The following is a 26445-nucleotide window of genomic DNA, read 5'->3' on the forward strand; positions in this document are numbered from 1 at the left end:
TATAGAAATCCCTGTAGGTGGCGGTAATGGAAGAAATCGACGTTTTCTAAACGCAAAAAAAAAAAGAAAAAATCAAGTTTGGCGGCGTGAGCGTGCGGCATGGCTGCGCTTGAAGCGTTTCACTCCTTCCTCAATAATCGCTTCACCAGCATCGCTGGAGACATTCTTCAGTTTGTGCAGACAATCCTGCTGGAGCAACAGGATGAGATCAAACGCACCAAAGAGGAAAATCGTAATCTGAGGAGCATGTTGGCGGAAGCTAGCGCCAACAAAGGAGACTCGGGAACGGGTAATGCTAGATGTCTTATCTTATCTTAGCTGTTTCGGGCTAAAAACAGAACGAGCTCCTTTTCAGTGCCAGTTGTGTTACAGATTTTAGTTACTGGTTTTAATTAGCCGGGCAAACTTTGGTTAACTCTGACAAAAGAAGCCCGCATATCTCGCAGCGTTGGATTTATTTTTCGCTTGTGGCTTGCTAGGATAGCTAGTCAGCCAGCTGTCTGAGGTGGGCTAGCTAGTCTGTCCTGGTCTGTACTGCCAGCCTGTTGTGGGGACTGTCGGCTGGGGAGAAGACAGAAGGTGAAGGTGTTTATTGAAGCTGTAGCAGTGAGTGTGGCAGCCTGCCGAACAATGTAAAACACTGGATGAGTTGCCTTATACCCACAGGGCTGCAATGCAAGTGCCAGCAATAGCTAAAGTGCTTTTGGGATGCTGGATAAGAGAAGTCACATTTGGGGGGAGTGTTGGTGCCCGGTCATCTTCCGTGTCCCTTAGAGGTCTCGGACAGACGTTTCAGTTTGGACATCATTTGGGGTTCAGCTCGTCCGTGCTTAGCCCTGCGAAATCACAGTTGATTGATTTAAATTATTATTATTTTTTAAATGTATGTTTTTTTTTCATCCATTTTAGATGCACAGACCAGCCATCCAGAAGGACCTGCTCTTGGACAGCAGAACTCTGACTATGAGCCACATGACACTTCATTAATACGAGTGAAATTAGAGCTTAGCACACTTGAGCCAGATGATGATGAAGAGGCAGAGCTATTGCCAGAGGCACCGACACGACTCAACCCCTCCCCGAAGAAAATCGATGCTGAGAAGGTCACTCGGACCTTCCCTGCGATAACGAAGGACAATGAAGGCCTACAGATGAACTCTTATCTCACAATCAATTTGGTACCTTGTGATGCTCAGCGCACTCCTGACAACTTAAACTCAAATGCAATGAAAAATGAAAGCAGGAGTGGAGGTTGTGAGAGAGGGACAAAAGAAGGTACAGAAGATCATTACTGTCCCTATTGTAAGGAATCATTTAAAGAGTCGTCTTTGCTAGCATCACATTTGGTTATTCATGAAGGTGTGCCAATTCCTTTTTATTGCCAGATCTGTGGCAGGCATTTTAAAAATCGTGTGACCCTGAAGAACCATATGATTGTGCACCAAAAATTAAGACGTTTCCGCTGTCATTTTTGTGGTAAGGGCTTCCATCAAAAAGGCCATCTTAAGGAACATGAAAGAATCCACACAGGGGAGAAACCCTACGGCTGTTCAATCTGTGGCAAACGGTTCACTCAGTTCAATCACGTCAGGGTTCATGTTCGCAATCACCATCAGGATATAAGTGAGCCGTTAGAAAAGCCACAAAACAAAAGATGATCAGGGTCTTGCTTAATGTGGTATGACTTGCCATTCACATTATTTCAGAGTTCAAGGTGGCAAAACGATTTGGAGTTATTTAACAATCTTTGGTAGTGAAGTTTTCTTTATTAAAGATGTCTGTGCTGTGATGAGGCACTGAACTATTCATTTTTAATGTAGCAGGTCTAATGAAGGTTTTAACTGTGGATTAGAACAACAGTTTAAGATGGACTTCCATACTCATATATGTGTAATATTCCTGCCATTCATAGCTTGACATGTAGGGACATATTCATCCTGTGGGTTTGACTATAAAGACTAAGCGTTTTGCTAACATGGAAATGTTACTTCAGTACAGTTAAAGATTCTTTCAAAATCAGAAGTGAGTAAAATGAGATTTTATTATTTTTTTTTACAAATGTTTACTTGAGTTTCATGTTGTATAAGGAAGTATTGGTATAGATGTTATGCTAAGGAACCACTTCACTTGCAAAGTACTGACCAAAACACCTATAAAATGTCTTTGTTTAATTTAAAACCTCATATCAAACAAAACTGGAAACTGATCTACAATGATGGATAACAGGCTATTTGTTTAAATTTGAGATTATAAATGCTGTGATGACACAAACCTAATCCATTGTGAATAATGAATGATCTTTTTAATGCCTTGGGGTGCTATTTGTGGTAGTTTTGATATTCTGTACTTGCCATTGTAATCCGTAACTTTCACATTCAATTAAATATGATAATTGTACATCTTTGAATACTTAAAAAACAAATTACCATATGTATCTCTGCAATTAAATCTTTTTAATTAAAGAATACTGCAAGTTAGCTTTGGCACTCTTAGACCTTAGGCAATTTATTTCATCTTTACTGTAGCATATAAAGCATATTTAATTTAGTCTTACTATTATTTTTGAAATATGCAACTGGAAGTTTAGGTCATTTAATGGGGTAATTTAATAGGGCTTGTTTTGATTAAACTAGCTAACTTTTTTTAAAATTAAAAAAATCCTCTTTATACAGTTGGTTTCAAGTTTCAAGTTTGGTTTATTCGTCTAAGTAACGTTATTGTATGGATATGTAATTATCCGATCAAACCTTCTTACTCTGCGGCAAACCTAGTCGGGGAAAAAACTAACGTCAATTCAATTGACTTTACAGGCAGCAGCGATGTACAGGTGCCTGTCTAGGTTATTCACATACATAGGTCATGCATTCATTTTTTGCTGGTTTTCCTGACTTCAAGTTCGAGCTTTGCACTTTAAAGCAGGACTCATAGCCACAGCAGAAACTTGCACTGTTCATGGGAGCGCTATCTATCTGTGGTCCAGAACCACTTCCACACAGGTGAAGAACCCTGAATTTGAATGATTTATGTGCTCTGCCGCTAAGAAGCATTTGGTTACTATCTGATGAATTAATATAGGTTTGTTGGCAGCAAAGACATCACTAAAGTGTACAGAGATCAGGATGGGTAAGTAGCAGCTTAATCAGTGGAATCTTCTGAGAGACATAACAGGGCATCGGTCTTAAATGTAATGTTAGATCAAGTGAGAAGCTTTAGTGGATTAAAATACAGATGACCCAAAAAAACTAAAAGTGCACCTGCACTGTTGGTTAAAAAGTTGTTCTGTTAGTCTGATTTTGTCCCAGTAATCTAATGTTTCATGTGGAATGGGTGGTTCAAGATTATATTGGTGTTTGCTTTATTGTTGTGATGTTCTTTTTAACCATAGTCTGCTTAAACTGTATACCAAATGAAATACTGACCAGTTAAACACTGACACAATCCCTATGTGGATCAGGCATCTGTAATAATTTCAACAAGCTACTGTTGTAACTCAAGAGGGCAGCACCTTTTTAAAGTTTGGATTCCTTTCTCTGTCTCGCTTTCTGGAGTTTTTTTGTCTGTTTTTATCAATTATGTTAAAAATAGAAAGGGTCTTACTTAATGCCATCTCATCTAATGAACTGGTGGAGAAAGTAATAATATGCAGATTATAGTTTTCTGTCAGAGAACATTATCTGAGGGTCATGTTGTACAGTTCATGATGCCCAGGGTGGCAATCAGGATGTTTCACAGTGATGTTCCATTCTGTGGTTTTCTCCAATATTCTATCAGTTTTACAAAATCTACCATCATCCCTTTAAACATGAGAAAACTGTGATGCAATTAAAGCATTCCCCATTCCCCATGTATTACAAACACAATACATATCTGGGTACTAAATTCTCCCTCCCCCCCAGTTGTCAGAGATATTCAAACTTGATATCAATCAAGCTATTAAAACAATAAGTGACGAACTTCATCGATGGACAAATTGCCCCTTACACAGGTAAGAATAGCGCCAATTAAAATGATAAATTATTTTAGGTAATATTTTTCAATGATTCTGATGCAGCCCCCGCCAACCTGGTTTAAATCTTTGGCTGCCATCATAACTGGATTCTACTGGAAAAATAAAATCACCTAGAATCAAACTCAGCATTACAGAATTCAAAAGTCACACAGTGGCATTGAGGCCCCCAGTTGTTTCCATTATTATATTGCAAATAAACTACAATATGTAATAAAATGGATACAATCCAGTGTATAAGACAGAATATGGAGAGACATAAAAATAGCAGACCCACCATTTATCAGTCAAACAAATCAAAAACCTCCAAGTTTCAACAGTTTGACAGTGGTTAAAAAATTAATTCAAATACGCTAAACTTACCTACATCCAAATCAGAATTTATAAACATTCCTAATACAAAAACTATTATCCAAGCTATACAAAATAATAGCGAAATAAAATTGCATAATTACTCTCCCATCGAGACAATGGGAGGAAGATTTATTACTAGCCCCCGATGCCAAATTCTGGATTAAAATGTGTAATAATCATTACCACATGACAGCAACACTAACCTACAATGCATTCAGTACAAAATAATACATAGATTACATTATACTACACATTGGATGTTTAAAATTGGTTTCACAAGCTCAGCAATCTGTACATACTTTACTCCAAACACAGCTGACGATTACATTCACATCGTGTGGCAGAGCACACCTATCAAGCAATTTTGGCAATAAGTCATCACACACATGTCCCATGATTTAAATAACCCTATCCATCCAACACCATCTTTATGTCTCCTAGGAGACATATCAACCAATATGACAATAGTAAAAAAGGGGGTACTATATATAACATCAATAATTACAAAATAAAAAAAAAAGAAATCATGAATTGCAAAACAAAAATAATTAGTAGTGTCACCCAATAGAAAAATCTATTAAGAGACTACATATTGATGGAAAAACTCTCAGAATGAATGAATGAATAACAGAACCACTAATGTACATATACAGTACATGTACATATACAGTTGGACATACAGGTACTCACAGATATACATACATACATAGGTAAATACATACACACACATACATCATTCCCATAATGGTGCAGGTGGCTATTCTATATACATTTCGCATTTGTCTGTTTGTCTCTATCCGTCTTATTTTTTCCCTTTCTCCTATTCCCGTTTCCCCCATGTTATTTATGTCTGCTCATATGTTTTATACCGCCCTTATAGTTGGAAACAGTGTGAAGTTATAAGTAAATAATTAATAAACAATAAAGTTCTAAAGTTCCTCCGATGGGGGGAAATAAATTAATGTATTTACTTCTCCAGATTTCTAACTCTGAGAGAAAAAGACATCCTTTTACAAATTAAACGTCGTTGTGGAACTCTACTAGGTTTAATTCCAGGCGATTATTTTCAAGTTATAAATAATAATAAAAATAATAATGAAGTTCTAAAAGTTCCCAACGAGGTGGGGTGGTGGTAGCGGCCACAAATATTTAAATCTTCAATATATCACATGTAATTTACTGTAAAAAATATTTAGATTTGGTTTACATACGAGTTATATTTTTGAGGCCTACTAAATGTTTACTTGTGATACATTCATTAATTAGCACAGATAATATATATGCTCTTTATACTTGGATTTCTAACCTACATATTAAAAAAAGTAATTTATGTATTTATTTTTCCAGATTTAAAACTCTGAGAAGAGAGACGTCTTTTGCACCTCGTTTTGGAACTCTACTAGGTTTAATTCCAGGTGAGTATTTTTAACGTCAAAGAACATATGCCTTCTCCAAGGTAAACTGCTTTCATCCCATTACCTAACTTTAATGTTTTATGTTGCCTAGCATTAGGCTAAAGAAAATTAATGTTGCTACATTTATCAAACTAAGATAATTTATTTTAAGACATGCAGTAAATGATCCAGTGTGACCAGCATATGGACGATTTCTGGAAAATGCTTTAACTAGGTAATATTTTGAAATGTAAGGCGTTGTTAAAGCCTCTCATTCACACTATTAATGCTATCAGTTTAGATAATTAAATAAATAGTTAGCATTTAGATAATATTTAAAATTAAACATTGTTAAAAGAACTCTTATGTAACAACCAATTTGTCATGTATCTCTGTTCTAAAGCTAAAGTGTTCCTTTGATCGCTTTAGTCAGTCAACACTTGCCTGGCTCTGTTAAACTGCTGGTTCATTTAGGAAAACTGTTTTATAATTCGTGTAGTTTAGTTAAATTATTTAAGATTTTATTTTGTTCATTTACTACTTTTTACTACGATTTCCAGAAAGGTTCACTGATGTCCCTTACAAAGATGAATCCAAGTGCTTCATGTTATCCGATGGCCTCGTTGTACATGGGTGACCTTCATCCAGACGTTACTGAGGCCATGCTATACGAGAAACTGAGCCTTGCTGGCACAATTGTCTCCGTCCGGCTTTGCAGGGACATGATGACCAGTCACTCAGTTGGATATGCATACGCGAACTTTCAGGAGCCGGCAGATGCTGAGCGTGCTTTGAACACTATGAACTAACGTCATCAAAGGCAGGCCTATGTGCATTATGTGGTCCCACAGAGACTTGTCTCTGAGGAAGAGCGGAGTTGGCAACATCTTCCTCAAGAACCTGGACAAGTCTTTTGACAGTGGAGCTCTTTACGACACATTCTCCACCTTTGGAAACATCCTTTCCTGCAAGGTGGTGTGTGATGAGAATGGCTCTAAGGGCTGTGGCTTTGTGCACTTTGAGACCGGCGAGGCTGCGAAGAAAGTCATTGGGAAATAAACGGCATGTTGCTCAATGACCACAAAGTGTTCATTGGCCACTTCAAGTCTCGCAAGGAGCGTAAGGCTGAGATGGGGCCCAGGGCCAAGGAGTTCACCAGTGTGTACATCAAGAACTTTGACGAGGACATGGATGACAACAAGCTGAATGAGATCTTCAGCAAGTTCGGCTCAATGCTGAGCATTCGCATCATAACAGACAAGAGCGGCAAGTCCAAGGGCTTTGGCTTTGTGAGCTTCGAGAGGCACGAGGATGCCTAAAGGGAGGAGATGGACGGGAAGGTGTATGTGGGTCATGTCCAGAAGAAAGGCAAGAGGCAAACAAAATGAAGCAGGACGACACGACTCGCTACCAGGGAGCGAACCTGTACGTAAAACTCCTAGATGATGTGCTGGACAACGAGCATCTACGTCGGGAGTTCGAGGACGACCACTCCAAAGGGTTTGGCTTCGTGTGTTTCTCCTCGCCGGAGGAGGCCACCGAGGCAGTAAAGGAGATGAATGGGTGCATCGTAGGCACCAAGCCGCTGTACGTGGCCCTGGCGCAGCGCAAGGAGGAGCGGTAGGCCCACCTCACCCACCAGTACATGCAGCGCATGGCCAGCGTGAATGCCGTGCCCAACGCAGTGCTCAACCCCTACCAGCCGCCCCGCTCTCCGGCTACTTCGTGGAAGCTGTTCCACAGGCTCAGAACTGGGCTGCCTACTACACGAGTAGCCAACCAACACAGCTCCATTCCACCCCCTTGGGCCACACAGAACGTCCACCCACAGCATTCCCAGAACATGCTGAGTGCCATCAGGTCCACCGCACCCAAATCACTGGGCCAGGAACCTCTCAGTGCCTCCATGCTGGCTGCGGAACCTCCACAGGAGCAGAAGCAGATGCTGGGTGATCGTCTGTTCCCCAAGATCCAGAACATGCACCCCACCCTTGCAGGGAAAATCACGGGCATGTTCCTAGAGATTGACAACTCGGAGCTACTGCATACGCTGGAGTCTCCTGAGTCTCTCTAAGGCGGATGAAGCAGTCGCTGTGCTCCAGGCCCACCAGGCGAAGGAAGCCACTCAAAAATCTGTAACCAGTGTTGCGGGTCCCATGGAAGAATAAGTAAACCTGCAAGTCAGCTTCACCAAGGCAATAAAAGAAAAAAAAAAATTACATATAAAAAATAATATTATTAATATATCTTACACTGAGGTCTCCTGAAGCTTAACAGGTCCAGAGAGCTCTCATGCAGTTTCTGTAATTGCATAATATATGGATGGTTTTTAACTGAATAACATCTGCACTTGAAAAATACGTGAATATAAAGGAACAAAAATAAATGAACAAACTAACCTCTCAGAAACAAATAAACAAAAAGAACAAAATGAACAAAAACACTTGATAAAGCGCATCCCTCATTTCCACTTGCTCCTCTTTATCAGAAACCATCCACTGCATTCATGAGACTGCTGAACACGTAGGCCTTACCTCCGAAACTGAGGCACAAAGGACAAGCCCTCAGACGAATCATTTGTTCGGGCCATACAGGGATACGTGGACCCGGGCTGCCACGAGGAGCTCAAGCCAGTACCGCGGCAGTGCCTGCCTTAGGTCGTCCCAGTGTACACCCAGGATCCTACCCGTCATCGGTCACGTTTCCTCGGCTGACCATCGTCACTCACTCACTCATCACTCAGGTGATGTCAGCCCGGTGCCTAGATCTTCCATACCAGTTTGCCCACCAAGAAAGCACTCTCCCTTCCAGACCATCCACCAGTCACTAATGACATGCACACAGTGCCATCAAAGGTATCAAGACCTCTGCCAATCTGAAATAGATATTCAGATGCAGGTGTGATGTAGCAGGGTATCTGTGCATCATAAACTGAGGGCATCACTAGACCTTGATAAGCAACAAACATCTGAGGTGATACTGATTTATCAACCGCTCTCACAATTAGACCTCTGATACACAGAATAACACAACTGCATATTGCAAATAGTGCTATCCCCAATCCTTATACCTTATCGTCAAAGCTACCCAATACCATACACGCATATGAACAGGATGAATATACTGTGCTTTTTAATCCAACCTCAGGGATAGAAGCCATATAGAAAAGGGAATCGGTAATCAATGTCCATCCCACTACCAAAGTTACATACAACTCGTCATGACCACATATCCAAACATCTTGTACTCTCACCCCACCACCCCTCAATGCAGTATGAGGATGGTCAGGTTGTTGTATAACTAATAGTTACCACTAGTAATAAAATAACAAGAAGCCCAAACCTATGAGACATAGTCAGGAATATGTCTAACAATCACACAAAGACGAATTTTTATACAGTTTTCAGAAGTGATTATGTGATTGCCACACTATCTCTACATACTGGTGTTTGAAAGCTCCACCACTATGTCCAAACATACATTATTCAATATACGCAAACTGAGATCCATCATTATGCAAATTGAAGCTTGACACCATTATTTCCCATTGGAAGGTTTTCCTTTTTTTAAAACAATGATCTCAACTCACACCACCAAACACCTGCAAGATAAATTTGTAGGTCTGAATCACCCTGCCCTTGTAGTAAGATAACGAACCTTACTTAGCCACAGATCTTTCAAAACAGAGATCTTTCCCAATAATAATGCACTTACAGACCCAAAAATGCCTCTGACCTTAAGATACCCCAGAAACATTATTCATCTTTATGCTTTCAAACGCAGTCTTGCACCAATCTGTACCTGTTAGAGAGCTTCAAAGCCTATTATAATTAGATCACTTTATGAAAATACAGAATAACGTTTGGCCTTTCCTTTACCCCAAAACATTTTATTACCTCGGGTGGAACAGTGTGTATAGATCTAGACCTCTTTAGCTGTAACTTAGAACCCCCAGTGACCTCTGTATGCGCATCAATAGCTGTATGAGGTCTTCTGAAAAATCTGTGGAGGACTCGATGAATAATTGACAATGGAAGAGGGGTATATCAGATTCACCCCTTCTGCCTCGGTGTGACAAATTAACACACTGCATAAATTTTTAGAAATAAAGCAGTCCTTTAACATATGGTAAGACACACTCCAGAAAAGACTACCTGGTAACAATTCATTCATTATATGAACTGTTTTTTGTGTCCTTATATCTACAAATGAGAAGTAATGAAAAACTTAAATGATAGTTATATAAATTACATAAAATGTATAAAAGTTCACAAATAAGAAACAACCTTGGTTGGCACTTTACTCCACAGATTCAAGGAACTCGTGAAAGTTGGAAGTTATAGAAACACATAGTACAGAATTATAGACTGACTGATGTGTGAGCAGAAAGATCACCATGATGTTCTCATATCTAAAGCACTCAAAGCATTGATGTTATGTAAATGAACTGAGATTTGATTGGTTCAATTTAAGTAAACAGATTCACCTACTTTGAAGTTAAAGTTTTTCTCAAAAGGTTAGAATTAGTTGACTATATACTGTCGTGTTCTGTAATAGAAAATATAAACATTTATATCCAAAGTATTACACGATAAAAATCAATTCAAGACTAACCGCTAATGACCACTAGATGGGGCCAGATACTAAGAAACAAATGAGTGCAGCTCCTACGTCAATACTACGCTGAAGAAAAAACACCGCCATATTTGTAGTTCCACAATGTGAAACGGCGTAATTTTGTATACCAATGAATATACACCTTGAATGCCTTGAAAACCACGAGAATAAGAATAGCTGTATGATTTACATAATCACAAATATATTATATGTACATACGTCTACATTTCAGTGGATCCAAATGTTTCACGTACTTATAACCGCAATTCTATGATACAGCGGTCATATCAGAGATTTACCAATAATCATCAGAATATAGACATTTAACAGCTTTTCCCAATAACCTTTCCTAGCTAGCTCGCAAAGAATAATTACGTTAGCTTGTAGCAGTACAGAATACGTGCTGATTGTTGATAAAAATACAATTAGCCAAGTTATAAAACGCAACAGGGGTAGATTACCAACCAGCTAATTCAGAAATAAATACATCCTTAAAATAACATTATCTAACACTAGTTTAGCTAATACTTGGGGATAAAGAGAGACTCACCAGCGGATTTCACGTATTCATTTTCTAACCAGATTAGTAATTGTCAAACCCTGTTAGGCCCCGAGAGCACAGGCTGTGGACCTTGCATGTTTTATCTAGACCTGTCATTAATATTACAACACTAGGCCACTTTCCATGTGGACAGTTAGCGAAAAGAAATAAACCACTCGACATGGGTATCAACTCCTGAACTGGAAAACACCCTTCTCTTATTTTATTGCGCAGTTACAAAAAACACATTCCTCTCTTGTGCTCTTTCTCTCAGTCGCAGCACTAAAAAACCTGCGGAGCATGCGCAGTCAATCGTACAGTTGAGCGCGTTACCATGTACATTCATGTTAACATTCCTATACCCGTTTTCAACACATGCATGCAATTTGCCCCGAGCTAAATCAAATAACGCACGATTAAGTATTTAAACCCTTAGCGAAACAAATAGCTAAATACATGTCAACCGTTTTAGAAACTTTTAAAACGTATACTAAAAATAACGTATAGGATGGATGGATAAATAGGACCACTGCCTACCTGTTGATAAAAAATGGATAACGGTTGATCCATGTCCATTTTCGTTCCAAGGTCTTGGCAAAGTTTCAGCTGGCTCGTTTCCAATTATGGCTGTGTGCTAATTAATGAAGTGGGTGTAGTGAGGCATCCCTTTAAGTAGGAAAGTTCAATGGGGGAAAATATGCATTTTAGGATAAATGTCACAAATTTAATTCCCCCACCCTTCTTGGTTGTAGTATGTAATGAAGTAGTAAGGCCCAACGTGTGATATTGGAGAAAACCCTTGTGTGATAAAACTTATACAGTGAAGTCAGTCTAGTTGCGTAAGTGAGTGAAAGCGAGAGAGAGGTCACTGACCTCTGACTACAGCGTGGGTGTGTGTGTCAGAGAGAAGGGCACTGAACAGATGAAGAAAGAGAATACAGAATGGTAGCATATGACACTGTAGTATATTAAAGAAATCCTACATCCTCTCATACACAGGTCTGGTTGGTTGGGGAGAAAAAAGGTGGCAAGTTTTGAACTTTCTGGCCAAAATTCATTACATCATATTTGTCAGAAGGTGTATTCTAGCATGGGTAGAGGAGTTGAGAGGAGGTGTGTCTTTCTGAGAGGATCAACCAATGGGAGGGATGTGTGAGTGGCTGAGTGAGAGACAAATCTGAGACTGTACACATGTCTGGGTATCACTATGCGACATGAAAATGAAAATAACTGTGTGGGAAAAATACATGTTATATAAATATAAATAAAATAATTGTATTTAAAACCCATGAAATAAAAATGAAAATAAGTGATACAAAAACTATGGATAAAAACTATGATAACTATGAGATAAGAAACTGCGCAGAGAGAGATTAAAAGACAAAAGAGCTCAGAGTAAAAAGGAAACAGCATGCAAAGAGATAAATGTCAAAAGTGTTCGTCTGTTTGTCATTTTGTTTGTCTAAAGTGAAGTAAATAGTGTATTGGGTTATCTAAATGGCTTAGAATTTTTGGTTTTGAAGAACACATGAAATAAATCTATAGATAGCAATTTATTGATTAAAGCACAGGGCATTCAAACTCATCCTATTCATAAGCATGCTGTGGTATTACATAGCTAAGATGATAAAATATACATAGATGCCATTGGGGTTCCTAGGGGAGTGCCAGATGAATTTAAGGCTAGAAATCAGATTGAAGCAGGTTTTGAGCTGTCCTTGTTTTGGTGGGTTACCATTAATAGGAATGTTGCCTGCATTAACTATATTTATTAACAACAACAACAGTTTATTAATTACACCCATGATGCTTTGTCAGCTATGCTTCTCACTAATTGCTTAGCAAAAATGGTGTGGCTTTGGATATGCTGTTGGCTGACAGAGGAGGTGTTTGTGTTATGTTTGGTGAGTTATGTTGTACATTTATTCCAAATAATACTGCTCCTGATGATTCTATTACAGGAGCATTGTCCAAGTTATTAGTAATTACGCAATGAATTAGCTGGGAACTCTGGTCTTGATAACAGTATTACTGGATGGTTTGATTAAATGTTTGGAAAATGGAAACATAAGTGTTTTCTTCCAGTGCAGTGATAGGGATAGCTCTACTTGCATTATGCAGTTGTTGTGTTATTCTGTTTATCAAAGGTCTAATTGTGAGAGCGATAGATAAATTAATATCAATTCAGATGTTGCTTATGAAGGTCTAGTGATGCCACCATTTTATGATACACAGATACCCTGCTACATCACACCTGCATCTGAATATCTATTTCAGATTGACATCCTTGATGACTTTATGTAATTTAGACCTATTTTGACCTACTATGAATTTTGCTTTTTGTAATCGGAAATTTGGCATTATCCTTTGTGTTTATTTTAGTTTTGATGGTTTCCCTTCTTCACCATGGGAACTGCAACACTGATTACAGATTTTTGAGTGGCTTCCTTCGCCTGGTGGCCCTAGAGCACAGCAACTGCTTCATCTGCCTTAGAGTCCAGAGACTCAGGAGACTCCAGCATATGCAGTACCTACGAGCTGTCGATCTCCAGGAACATACCCGTGATGGGTGGGTTCTCTACATGGGTGGGGTGCATGTTCTTGATCATGGGGAACAGACAATCATCCAGCATCTGCTTCTGCTCCTGTGGAGGTTCCACAGCCTGCATGGAGGCAGTGAGAGGTTCCTGGCCCAGTGATTTGGGTGTGGTGGACCTGATGGCAATCCGCATGTTCTGGGAATGCTGTGGGTGGACGTTCTGTGTGGCCCAAGGGGGTGGGATGGAGCTGTGTTGGTTGGCTGCTCGTGTAGTAGGCAGCCCAGTTCTGAGCCTGTGGAACAGCTTCCATGAAGTAGCCGGAGAGCGGGGCGGCTGGTAGGGGTTGAGCACTGCATTGGGCACGGCACTCACGCTGGCCATGCGCTGCATGTACTGGTGGGTGAGGTGGGCCTGCCGCTCCTTCTTGCGCTGCGCCAGGGCCACGTACAGCGGCTTGGTGCCTACGATGCACCCGTTCATCTCCTTCATTGCCTCGGTGGCCTCCTCCGGTGAGGAGAAACACACGAAGCCAAACCCTTTGGAGTGGCCGTCCTCCATCATCACTTTGGCACTTGTGATGGTCCCAAATGGAGAGAACTCCTGACGTAGATGCTCGTGGTCCAGCCCTTCATCTAGGTGTTTTATGTACAGGTTCACTCCCTGGTAGAGAGTCGTGCCATCCTGCTTCATCTGCACAAACTTGCGTTTGAGCTCTGTCTGCCTCTCGCCTTTCTTCTGGGCACGAGCCACATACAGCTGCTTCCCATTCAGCTCCTTCCCATTCATCTCATCCACAGCCCTTTTGGCATCCTCGTGCCTCTCAAAGCTTACAAAGCCAAAGCCCTTGGACTTGCCGCTTTCGTCTGTCATGACGCGAAGGCTCAGCGTTGGGCCGAACTTGCTAAAGATCTCATTCAGTTTGTTGTCAGCTTGTTGTCGTTCATGTCCTCTCCAAAGTTCTTGATGTACACACTGGTGAACTTCTGGGCCCCATCTCAGCCTCACACTCCTTGCGAGACTTGAAGCGGCCAATGAACACTTTGTGGTCATTGAGCAACATGCCGTTTATTTCCCAATGACTTTCTTCGCAGCCTCGCCGGTCTCAAAGTGCACAAAGCCACAGCCCTTAGAGCCATTCTCATCACACACCACCTTGCAGGAAAGGATGTTTCTAAAGGTGGAGAATGTGTCGTAAAGAGCTCCACTGTCAAAAGACTTGTCCAGGTTCTTGAGGAAGATGTTGCCAACTCCGCTCTTCCTCAGAGACAAGTCTCTGTGGGACCACATAATGCACATAGGCCTGCCTTTGATGACGTTAAAGTTCATAGTGTCCAAAGCATGCTCAGCATCCACCGGCTGCTGAAAGTTCACGTATGCATATCGAACTGAGTGACTGGTCATCATGTCCCTGCAAAGCTGGATGGAGACAATTGTGCCAGCAGGGCTCAGTTTCTCGTATAGCATGGCCTCAGTAACGTCTGGATGAAGGTCACCAACGTACAACGAGGCCATCGGATAACCTGGAGCACTTGGATTCATCTTTGTGAGGCACGTCGGTCAACCTCTCTGGAAATCGTAGTGAAAAGTAGTAAATGAACAATCCTAATTGTCTTACAAAGAGCCATTGTGATATAAATCACTGTATTAAAATAAAATCTTAAATTAACGAAATGATCTAACTACATGAATTGTAAAAGTTTTCCAAAATGAACCAGCAATTCAACACCGACAGGCAGGTGTCAACTGACCAAAGTGTTCAATGAGAGTTCAATAAGTGTTCAATAAGAGTTCTTTTAAAAAATGTAAATATTATGTGAATGCTAATTATTTATTTAATTATTTTCTGTAACATTTCTGTCCCGGGTACCGCAGGGCGCGAGGCAGGACGTACAGACTTCCTCGGTAGTGCAGAACATTTATTAACATTAAACATGTAAGACAAAGGTGGCACTCACATACAACATTTACAATGAACATGACTATACAATTAACACTAAATGGAGGACACATTCACTTTAACATGGGACTATACAAATGAACATTACAGCCACAAAGATCTAATTGAACACACATGTAGCGACAATGACCAACCCCAGTGCACAGACTGACAGGGGTTTAAATAGACAGACAATAGGATATTTCTCGTTTATGGACTGGCTCTGTATTGTTTTTATCAAAGGTCTAGATTAGTGGTTCTGTTATTCATTCATTCTGAGAATTTTTCCATTGTTATATAGTCTATTATAGATTTTTCCAGTGGGTGACACTAATATTATTTTTTGTTTTCCAATTCATGAGTATGGTTTCTTTTTTTGCAATTAGTAATGTTATATATAGTATCCGGTTTGTGTCTATTGTCATATTGGTCGATATGTCTCCTTCATTATTATTTTTATTATTATTTATAACTTGAAAATAATCGCCTGGAATTAAACCTAGTAGAGTTCCACAACGAGGTGTAATTTGTGAAAGGATGTCTTTTTCTCTCAGAGTTAGAAATCTGGAGAAGTAAATACATTAATTTATTTCCCCCCATCGGAGGAACTTTAGAACTTTATTGTTTATTAATTATTTACTTATAACTTCACACTGTTTCCAACTATAAGGGCGGTATAAAACATATGAGCAGACATAAATAACATGGGGGAAACGGGAATAGGAGAAAGAGGGAAAAAATAAGACGGATAGAGACAAACAGACAAATGCGAAATGTATATAGAATAGCCACCTGCACCATTATGGGAATGATGTATGTGTGTGTATGTATTTACCTATGTATGTATGTATATCTGTGAGTACCTGTATGTCCAACTGTATATGTACATGTACTGTATATGTACATTAGTGGTTCTGTTATTCATTCATTCATTCTGAGAGTTTTTCCATCAATATGTAGTCTCTTAATAGATTTTTCTATTGGGTGACACTACTAATTATTTTTGTTTTGCAATTCATGATTTCTTTTTTTTTATTTTGTAATTATTGATGTTATATATAGTACCCCCTTTTTTACTATTGTCATATTGGTTGATATGTCTCCTAGGAGACATAAAGATGGTGTTGGATGGATAGGGTTATTTAAATCATGGGACATGTGTGTGATGACTTATTGCCAAAATTGCTTGATAGGTGTGCTCTGCCACACGATGTGAATGTAATCGTCAGCTGTGTTTGGAGTAAAGTATGTACAGATTGCTGAGCTTGTGAAACCAATTTTAAACATCCAATGTGTAGTATAATGTAATCTATGTATTATTTTGTACTGAATGCATTGTAGGTTAGTGTTGCTGTCATGTGGTAATGATTATTACACATTTTAATCCAGAATTCGGCGTCGAGGGCTAGTAATAAATCTAGAGGCTAATTTTATGTTCCCTTTTGTCACGGAACGCTCGCCTTCCGTGAGTCACGGGGTTTGGCCCGCCATGTGGCTTGGGAGGATATGTTTGTGGCCGCGTCTGCACACTCCTGCACCTTGTCTTGTCTCTGTATTTAAACCCGTGTCAATGTGTGCAGTCTTTGTTAGTGTAGTGTGTTTGTAACTGTATATATCGAGTCTTGACTATTAACATACTGTTCGTGTATTCAACTGTTTTGCTCCCAACATCCAAATGGGTATAAATGTGGCTCATTACTCACCTGCACAAATGGCTTCTGACATACTGGGCAGCTACAGGGTCTTTCACCCGTGTGGATTCTGACATACTGGGCAGCTACGAATTCTTCACTTGTGTGGATTCTGACATACTGGGCAGCTTCGAGTTCTTCACTTGTGTGGATTCTTCAAAGCCCTTGCTGCAGAACTTGCAGCACTATTGCAAGCGGACATGCTTGTGTGAGCGTTTAGGTGCTTCTCAAGAGTCTTGGCACATTTGTGCCATTTTTGACTTTATTGTTAACAATTGAACAACAGTAATCAGATTGTTAACTGACCTCAACTTGATATTCCTTGTTTTAAAAAACATTTTCCTTACTGAGATTTGTATGTATGTATGTATGTATGTATGTATGTATGTATTAATTTTTTAGGCCTCGAGGAATTATACTCATGTCTAACAAACTGCACCTCACTCATGTGTCCAGCAGAGGGGGCGCTATGTGTGCGTGTTTGAGTGAGTGGGACGGTTGACTCATAGTATGCATACTGGAAATGGTAACAATCCATCTGCTGTGTCTGACACATAATTTACCATGCGTAATTCCTCTCTGACAGACCTGCGTCCATTTATCATTACTTATCACGGGCCGGTGTTCCCAAAAGTGATTCCGCCAAACCTCCCCTGTATCAGAAAGTCCAGAAATATGAAATCTCAGAAACCTTGCGCATGTGCGACTGGATTTGCCCGCTTGTGTCGGCTATGCGGTTCGTGCCATGGCACGGGCACTCTTGTGTCTCATTTCCTGTTGCAAATAAGTTGTCTGCTCATGAAGCCCGATCGGCCGCGGCCTGGGGCAGCAGAGTCTCTCTGACTCAGAGGGTTTCCCCCCGGTCCTCTGGTCATTTCTGCTCTGTGCTCAGGTGCTCAGCTCTGTCGTCTACAGCCAAAGAGAACCACACTGAGCCACCTGTATGCGTTAAGCATCTCAGTGCAAGGCCACAGATCAGGGTTCAATCTTTGCCTTTTCTATCCCAGCAAATATTGATTTTGTGTGTGTGTGTGTGTGTGTGTGTGTCCATTCTGTAGGCCTAGTAGGACTAGAGCACTCTCCCCTTCCACCCTTTACTTTACCATAACCCATCCTCATGGCTCTTCACCTTGGGAGGACACTCTCATCTGAAATGGCACGTGGAATGACACGTGTTGTCCTTGTCCAGAGGTGAAGGCAGTGTGCTCAGCGAATAAAGGCCCCTGACACACGGAGTCCCCCTCACTCAGATCTCAGAGAGACAGACCATGTGACCACTGGATGAAAGGTTCTCAGAAAGACTAAGTGATGCCAGATTTCAAATGGAAAGCATATTGAATAAATGTAAAAGAATAATTAAAAATGACAAAAAAAAAAGGATAGGATGATTTTATAGACCTAAAGTATTATTCCTAAAAAAGCAAAATTTACTTGTTTAGAAGTACACAAATTAAAACCATGTGGGATGGTTTTAAGAAAAATGGAGCATTCTGCAGTGATACAAACACAGTGATATATCATGTAAGCCACATACACGGCGCCAGTTTGCTATCCAAGTCTGAACTGGAGGTACACGTCTTCAGAATTGTTATGCTGATTGCATATGAATGGTGCTATATCTGTAAATGTATTTTGTTTTGATATGTTTTTAGGTAGCTTTTTAAAGACTAAATACTTTGAACTGCTGGATCTTGTCCAAAACAATCCGGATATCTTTGTTTACTTATGAATAGACAGAATTACAGTGATTAAAATGATTGAATTCAAATGTGTGTTGTGTGTGTATATAGTGGTTCAGCAGAAATGAGGCACATGTTGGCACATGTGTGAATGGTGGTAATCTTCTGGAGTTGGGAAAGGTCAGACTACATTCTTGTTATCACTGTCAATTCCAACAATACAGCTGTAGATTACTGTACCGTAAGAAGAATGTAGCTTTGTTGAGTGTTCAGTGATAATCATCTGGTCGTGCATGCCACTGACTGTAGCTAACCAGTGCTGCTAAGAGTGCCCAGCTACTGCCAGCTATGGTCTCCAAGCAATGCTGATGCATTGAATTCACACAAAACCAGCAAAGTGTCTCCAGGTCTTTACGGAGATGCTACAATGTCCATGTTCAGTCTTCATTTTAATAGGCAATGGATTTGTAAATTGAGTAGCCTGTCTTCTGCCACAGGAAGAAGATGGGTGCCCTTGATTCCCACGCAGGAGCTTTGGTTGTCATGTTCTGACACGTCAGCCTCTGACACCAATGCATGGGGCGTTTCTGCTGACCGGCGAAGTGGTCTCACCAGCATCTGGAAGGGCAGAGAGCTCCCGGTGAACCTGAGAGCCCAGGCCAGTGGCACTTCCTGTTTGTAGGGGATGGGGGAGGAGGCGTTTCACATAATCAACATCTGGGTCTGGTTGGAGGGTTCTGCTCACTAGCTGTGTTTAAATGCAGATCCCCCAAGTGTTTGCTTGCAGCCTACAGGGAAATAGCAAAGAGCCGGTCCAGAGCCAACGGAGCATGGGAACTGAGAGGAAGAGGAGAGGGACAACCCAAGAGGCCTACCCCCGCTCCCGGAGACCATGACAGTGGAGGCACTCGCTTTTTTTTCAGTCGCCAAGCCTAGTCTTTAATTGACTTGATTTTCATTTTACTCCATGTTGCTTATTTATATTTAACTCTGAGCAGTCAGAGTCAAAGTTGCTGTGTGGGTGCAGTTATTTTTATCCATTATCTAGTGCAGGAGACACCTAGTGAATCTGACAGGAAGGTCAAGAGCAGGCGTCTCTTGTACACATAGCTCAAAGCTCCTACTGCCTGATTGTTCCGCTAACTGGACGCTGAGCATCTGATTGGTGAGGCATTATGAGCAGAGAGAACGTGGCCTCTGGGTGGCAGCATGGACTGATATACTGATATACATTTCAATGTCACGGAGAGAGGCATTAATACAGGAAATAGCTTATCTCTGTGTCCCTAAAAGAGATTCATTTTATATTTAGAACACAAAGCATTACTCTGAAAGCCATTTGCAAAATGTGCTTTTGTGTGTTAAAGTCTATGTTAAATTCTTTCAACAAGAAACCATCTGCATCAATATTGCAGATTCCCTGTTATCAAAAATGAAAAAAGCATTCTATAACAGACAGAAAATCCTTTAAGACAAAATAAAGCATGCCTTTCCATTCCTCCGTTGGTGTGTCCACACAATCTGCACCAATTCTCAAGTAAATATTATAGAACATGATTCATTCTTTTACATTCTTTTGTATCCGTTACAAAGCTCATTACAGAAAACTGCAACAACAAAACATTTCGTCTTGCTCCAATTGCTGCACGTACGAGTGATAGGCCAAGCTAGATCAATGTGTCTCTTCTTGGCTTTTCTCTCCTCCTGTTGTCCTCTGTTCTCATCTTCTCCTCATCCATCTCTGTCCTGCTCGAGGTCGTTTCCAAGCCACTCGGGCGCTCACTTCCTGCCTTGGCGTTTATTTTTAACCAGAGAGGAGAGAGTGAAAGCCGCTAACCCATAAGCAGCCGTAGCAGGGGCTGAACAATGGAACCGTACAAAGGAACCCCCACTGAATGGTCAGTCTCACTCTCAGGTGTCTTCACTCACCAAAACTCAAAAACTTAAAACTTAAAAACTTAAAAACATTTTCACAGGATATATGTGCACCGGAATGATCAAAAATTAGTGCAGATATATGTTTTTAAGTTTTAAGCATGTGAAAAGGAGTACATATGAAAAATCCTGTAAACGACAGCTATAAGCTGCCATATAACCAATACTTAAGAATGTCATGATCAGATGATTTGGCTTGGCTTGCATCCGCGGAAGTCATCTCGTTCGGGACGCATTTCGCACAGGAACAGGAGGACTGTGGGAAGCATCACTGCTGCCAGTTCGTCTCCTGGAGTGACTGGGAGCTGAAACTGGTCCTGGGCCACTCGCTTCGCCCCGGTCTCAAGAAACTCTGTTTCTCTCCATCCTCCCACATTTTCACCCCCTCCTGTCTGCTCGGCTCAGTGTGTCTTTTCACTAACACTAAACAGTTCATTCGCGGCCAGTGGGAAGTCTTCCTAAAATAGAGAGATTTTCCTGTCTTTCCTCAGTGCAACACACAGAACCCTGAATATGTTGAAAAGCCCAGCCAGAAATGGCAGCTGTAGTTAGCCAAGCCAGTTTTCAGGGCAGCCACTGTTGACTAACACATGCTGTATACTCATCCAGCTCTCTGGCAACTATTCTGGACATTTATGCTTGTGGCTTTAAAAGTACATTTTGAAAAATTGAAAGATGTTTGGAAAGTTTTCTTAAACGTTGCCACGGATATTTGACAGCCGGTCTCTTCTCACCTTTTGCATTTGTTTTCCTCCCCAGGTTAAAGAAAGGGTAAGCCTGTTTAAGTTGTGAAGGTCACGTTCTGTTAGAAATCTACCCTCTGATCTATAAACAGCCTCCTCTGCGGAAAGTTCTAACTGCATCCAGCTCCTCCACCCTTCTCCTGTCCCCGTCACCACAACCCTGACCGAACTTGTCCTTTCAGAGACACAAAAAACCAGGCTCTGATAAAGGACACAGGTTTACAGGAAATCATACGTGCCTTTCAGAAACATTCATAGTGCTGCACTCACACACCCACACCCACCACATTCATCCACCTCCCTCTCGTCCACAGACACACAAACGCACGTGCAGACTTATTATACCTCTTGCCTCGTGTTCATTTCAGGCTCCTGACAATGACGCCCCATCTGAAAAGAATCCCCCCCGTTTTAACCTCCACGGCAGGGATGGGGAGAGAGAGAGAGACGGGCGCGGATGGTCATTGCGCGGGTGCCGAAGAGGCTACTTAGGGAGAAAGGCTCTCCCAAGCAGCGACTAATAGAGTGATCACAACCTTCATCTCTCTCTCCCCCACACATTCACACGTGTCTCTCTTTCTGTGTCATTCTGTTCCTCAGGCCTAAGTCCGTCTCTGTGCTGGCAGGGTCACACTGCTGTTTCAGCCAGTGCGTAACAGGAAAATTCTGTGTGCTTCTTCCAGGGTGTAAAAGGTCAATTTAGCGTGTTTCTGACTGGCTACTATGACAAAACAAGATATGCGCATTAGCTGTGGCTGAGCAGCTTAAGCCACCTCTGCAAATACATCTTTAACATCTTTACATTTTAGGTGAAAAACTTTCAAATAGGTACTGCATTCTATTTTATTTTGAAATTTGTTGCAAGCTGAAAATGTATTGTGACATATACAACACAGTAAATAATTTAGTTTGTAAATATGCCGTGATCTGGTCCATTCTTGTATCCAGCGACCGTTCACTCTGTCACATGATGATTCACGCTTTTGAAGTGCTTAAAGCACAAAACATACGCCCACGTGCACACACACACACACACACACACCTTCCACATAGTGGTGTGTTTGAGTGCCAATGTTATTGTTCTCCTGCCCACTGTCACCTCCCTCATAGTAGCTGAGACAACAAAGAATGGATGAGTGAAAGAGAGAGAGAAGGAGAAATAGAAAGAGAGAGAGGGAGGTGATGAGGTGAGCCGTGACTGAGTGGGCCATGATCCATGTACGTGCACAGGTAATGATGTGGGCTGATCCCACCTTTCAGGGCCCCCAGGAGGGTCAAGTTTCTCTAAACAGGTGAACAACATTGCCCACAGCTACTGCTGTAAGCCTTCTTGCATGCACACACACACACACACACACACACACACACACACACACACTCACACACTCACACACACACACACACTCACACTCACACACTCACACACACTCACACACACACACACACACACACACACACTCACACTCACACACACACACACACACTCACACTCACACACTCACACACACACACACACACACACACACACTCACACACTCACACACACACACACACTCACACATGTGCACACATTCGGGATTGTGGCTGTTTGATTCAGTGTATGACTTCATAGCTATAGGCCGTTCAGCATCACTACAAGTCTATCTGTGCAAATTAAAGTAGACACTCAGTTACAGTATTCACTTACAGATACAGAGTGGTTCTTATAGTACAGGGGAACAGACTGATGCTTACAGTATAGAAGAAGAACTTAATGCTTACTGTTTAAGGAAACAGTGATGCCTTTTTTCTCAGGTTAGGAAATTCTCACATTCTATACATACTATGCGCTTTTCAAGTTAATCTTTGGGGCTTCTCTTGCTCATGAGTTCATGTTTACATAATTGTTATGGTTGTAGAGTTAATTAGGATGTTAATCCTACTTAGTGTCGCTGAATTAAAACAGACATTTTAGAATGCCCAGCACACAGCTCTGGTAGCGTTCATTCAGCACTACTCCCTTCACTCACCATTTACCCCTAGTTCCTTTCATAGTGGAGCCCACAAGGCGTGCTGCCATTTTAAGGGGGATTCCAAACAAGAGCGAAGTGCAAACTTCAAACTGTGCAGGGAGAAGTGAATGATAGTTTATCACTATAGAGGAAGCTGACACCAATCATGGCATCTTGCCAAGATATCGTTGATCCTGCTTGCTGGCTGATTACAGGAGAGCAGCAAATAATCAGGAGTATGTCAGTGTTTTTAATATTTAATACATCTTTTCTGAAAAATATCAATGTGGAAGAAATCTGTTCAGAAAAGTTTCCAAATTAGTCAAAAATGAATTAATTTGTAACCTTTTTTACCTAGTTAATTGATAATATTAGTAAACATTACATAGATATCATTCAGTCTATATACATTAACAAATGAACTGTCTAATTGCTTAGCTGTCAAAAAGAAACAAACAAACAGCAAAAACAACAGACATCTTTCCCACAATGACATTGCAGGACATTCCAAATAAAGGGAATATCACATGACCCATATCACATGATTAGTGTGTAGAGAACACAACAGCACTGCTGAGCAACTCTGTGGAGAGGAGCATAAATTCAGTTTCTGCACCGCTACTGCGCAGATATTATTTGGTTGACAGATCAAGACATTGTCATGGGTGTTGAGCTTGTGCAAGGTTACCATCAAGATAAAATAATACATAAAATAAAACATTAAAGAAAAACTAAATCATTTTTGTTTTTATTTCCTGAGCATTAGATTAATACCTTAAATGTAGTAATTATATATATATAAAATATTTAGCACACCAGATTTCTAAATCTGAGAGCAAAAACTGAACTTAATATTAACACGTAAGGTAATATGTTCCGTAATATGCTCCATGTTACACAGAAGCGGATGTGCATGCAGTGCTCTCTTAAATCCGAGTCGCTTCTGTTTGACCATATCCAGTAATGCTGACGAGGAGAAAGCGCTCGTCTGCTCAGTGTAACAGCACAGAAGAAGCCCTGTCTCACCCCACTGAGAAGATGGCAGTACATGCGACTCTAAACTCTTTCCCTCCGAACCCCTTCTTGCCCTTGTGCACACGACTCTCGTTGTTTATGACTCCTGCACGCGGGTTCGTGCATCTGTGTTCACTCTTGTGTCATCAAAACCTGTAGCTTGGAGGACTGCAGTACCGTTTAGTGGTTCAAGGTCATCAACAGCACTGTTGACCCCCATGACCCTTATGGCTTTCTGCCATCTTCCAATCAGCAATGGCCCTCTAACTTAAATATATGTGTGTGTACCTTTACCTACGTATATGCATCAGTCTGCCTGGATATTCAATGTGTGTGTGTGTGTGTGTGTGTGTGTGTGTGTGTGTGTGTTTGTGTGTGTACCACCTCAAGGCAAAGTGGAGCTGGGAAATGTTGCTCTGATGTGTCAGAGTTTCACTTTGTCTGTCTGAGCTTGTCAAAAGCCCCACCTCCACCTCTCTCTATAACCACCTCTAGCCACTTCCTCATATACAAAATGCTGGGTAAAACCCCATTAAAATAACATATGCTATACACATTATTTAAAAATATAATGTATAATAATATTATGTTAGAATATTATGTAGTATATAATATTTAATGTGTTGTTATAAAAATAATACTTTCATTTCATACTGAAATTATAATGGGTCCTAAACATACATGGTACTTCAAATTAAAAATTTATTTTTCTAAGATTTTAGTGTATGTCTCTTTAAATATTCAGAGGTTGCTCTGAATATGAATACTCAAAGTGAACTATGAAATGCAAACTGAAAATTCACCTACACTGATATGAGAATTAAGGAGGTCCTTTCGTTGTAATTCGTTTGCTCTAGTGTCACACTGCTGCTCCTGTTTTGCGCCACTGTGGGATGATAATGACAGTACGGTAGTGTGGAGGTTTGAGTCACTCTTCACAGCCTACATGCTTCTGTTGTTGGAACGAAGCCTGCGTACAGTGCAAGAAAGGTGACTGGGAATGCACTTAGGCTCTGGATCTGGCACTGGACTGTGCGTGTGTTTGTGTGTGTGTGTGTGTGTGTGTAGGTTGGACCCTCGCCCAGTGTCCATACTGTTGCCAAGGGAGTCAGAAGGGGAGTCACAGCACATCTCCATAGATGGAGAGAGAGGGAGAGAGAGGGAGAAAAAGAGAGAGTGAAGGAGATTGGGAGGAGAGAGGAAGAGAGGGATAGGGGGAGAGACAGAGAGAGCCAAAATGGGGTGCGATAACAGCTTCCTGTCCACCTGGCCTTTGCCTTCCTATGAAAAGAGACTGAGCAGTAAACTGCTAAACCCTGGCAGCTGTAGCCTATAGGGCGGGGCCTGCATGGGGCCAGTATGAGGGCCACCGTGTGATTGGCTCCGTCCCCAGCTCTAAGCCACCCGTCACACCCGGAGGCCTGGCGTCCATCATCTGCCGGATACGAGGCCGCCGTGCATTTGAATGGGTGCCTCTGCTCTGGAGCAGGCAATAAAAACACAGGAAAGCGAGTCTGGATCTTGCTCCCACAGACACACACACACCTACACCCACACTTACTCTCAGTGGGCAACTGTCCAAGACCCCTAGACCATAGTTGACAGCCTGTCTGACATCTCTTTTAAAATGTTGCATTCAAAGAGAGTACACATATATGCACGCCACACACACACACACACACACACACACACACACACACACACATTTTTTTATTTTTATGGAAGCTTTCCATTTAATTCTGTATTACTCAGGCTGAATACCGTTATGCCTATAACTAAACCGTACCCTGTACAGTTTCTAAGGCCTGTGACACCACCTGTGACAAGTTTATACTCTTTAAATACCTGACTTAAAAGACTTAAAAGAGGTCTCTCTCTCTCTCTCTCTCTCTCTCTCTCTCTCTCTCTCTCTCTCTCTCTCTCTCAGTAAGCATAAGCATAAGGAAATCCTTTGGCTCTTTTAGTTTCTAAAAATGAAAACAGCAGTTTGTATATAAAAAAAGA

General features: G+C 41.1%; 1 protein-coding gene and 2 pseudogenes across 1 annotated transcript; 2 read left to right on the top strand and 1 right to left on the bottom strand.

Annotated features, from left to right (window-relative positions):
* The first annotated feature begins 1 nt into the window (after position 1).
* On the top strand, positions 2 to 2276 carry LOC145643270 (uncharacterized). The gene is made up of 2 exons (XM_027012920.3): positions 2 to 289; positions 910 to 2276. Exons 1-2 carry the CDS (start codon positions 100 to 102, stop codon positions 1656 to 1658), a joined length of 939 nt encoding a protein of 312 aa, XP_026868721.2. The 5' UTR covers positions 2 to 99; the 3' UTR covers positions 1659 to 2276.
* A 4065-nt stretch (positions 2277 to 6341) lies between these two features.
* On the top strand, positions 6342 to 7828 carry LOC113579155 (polyadenylate-binding protein 1A pseudogene; annotated as a pseudogene).
* Positions 7829 to 13443: 5615 nt separating this feature from the next.
* Positions 13444 to 14991, bottom strand: LOC113579154 (polyadenylate-binding protein 1A pseudogene; annotated as a pseudogene).
* Positions 14992 to 26445: the final 11454 nt, after the last annotated feature.

This window comes from Electrophorus electricus, chromosome 22, assembly GCF_041902795.1.
Source record: "Electrophorus electricus isolate QZ-2024a chromosome 22, ASM4190279v1, whole genome shotgun sequence".
Lineage (NCBI taxonomy): Eukaryota > Metazoa > Chordata > Actinopteri > Gymnotiformes > Gymnotidae > Electrophorus > Electrophorus electricus.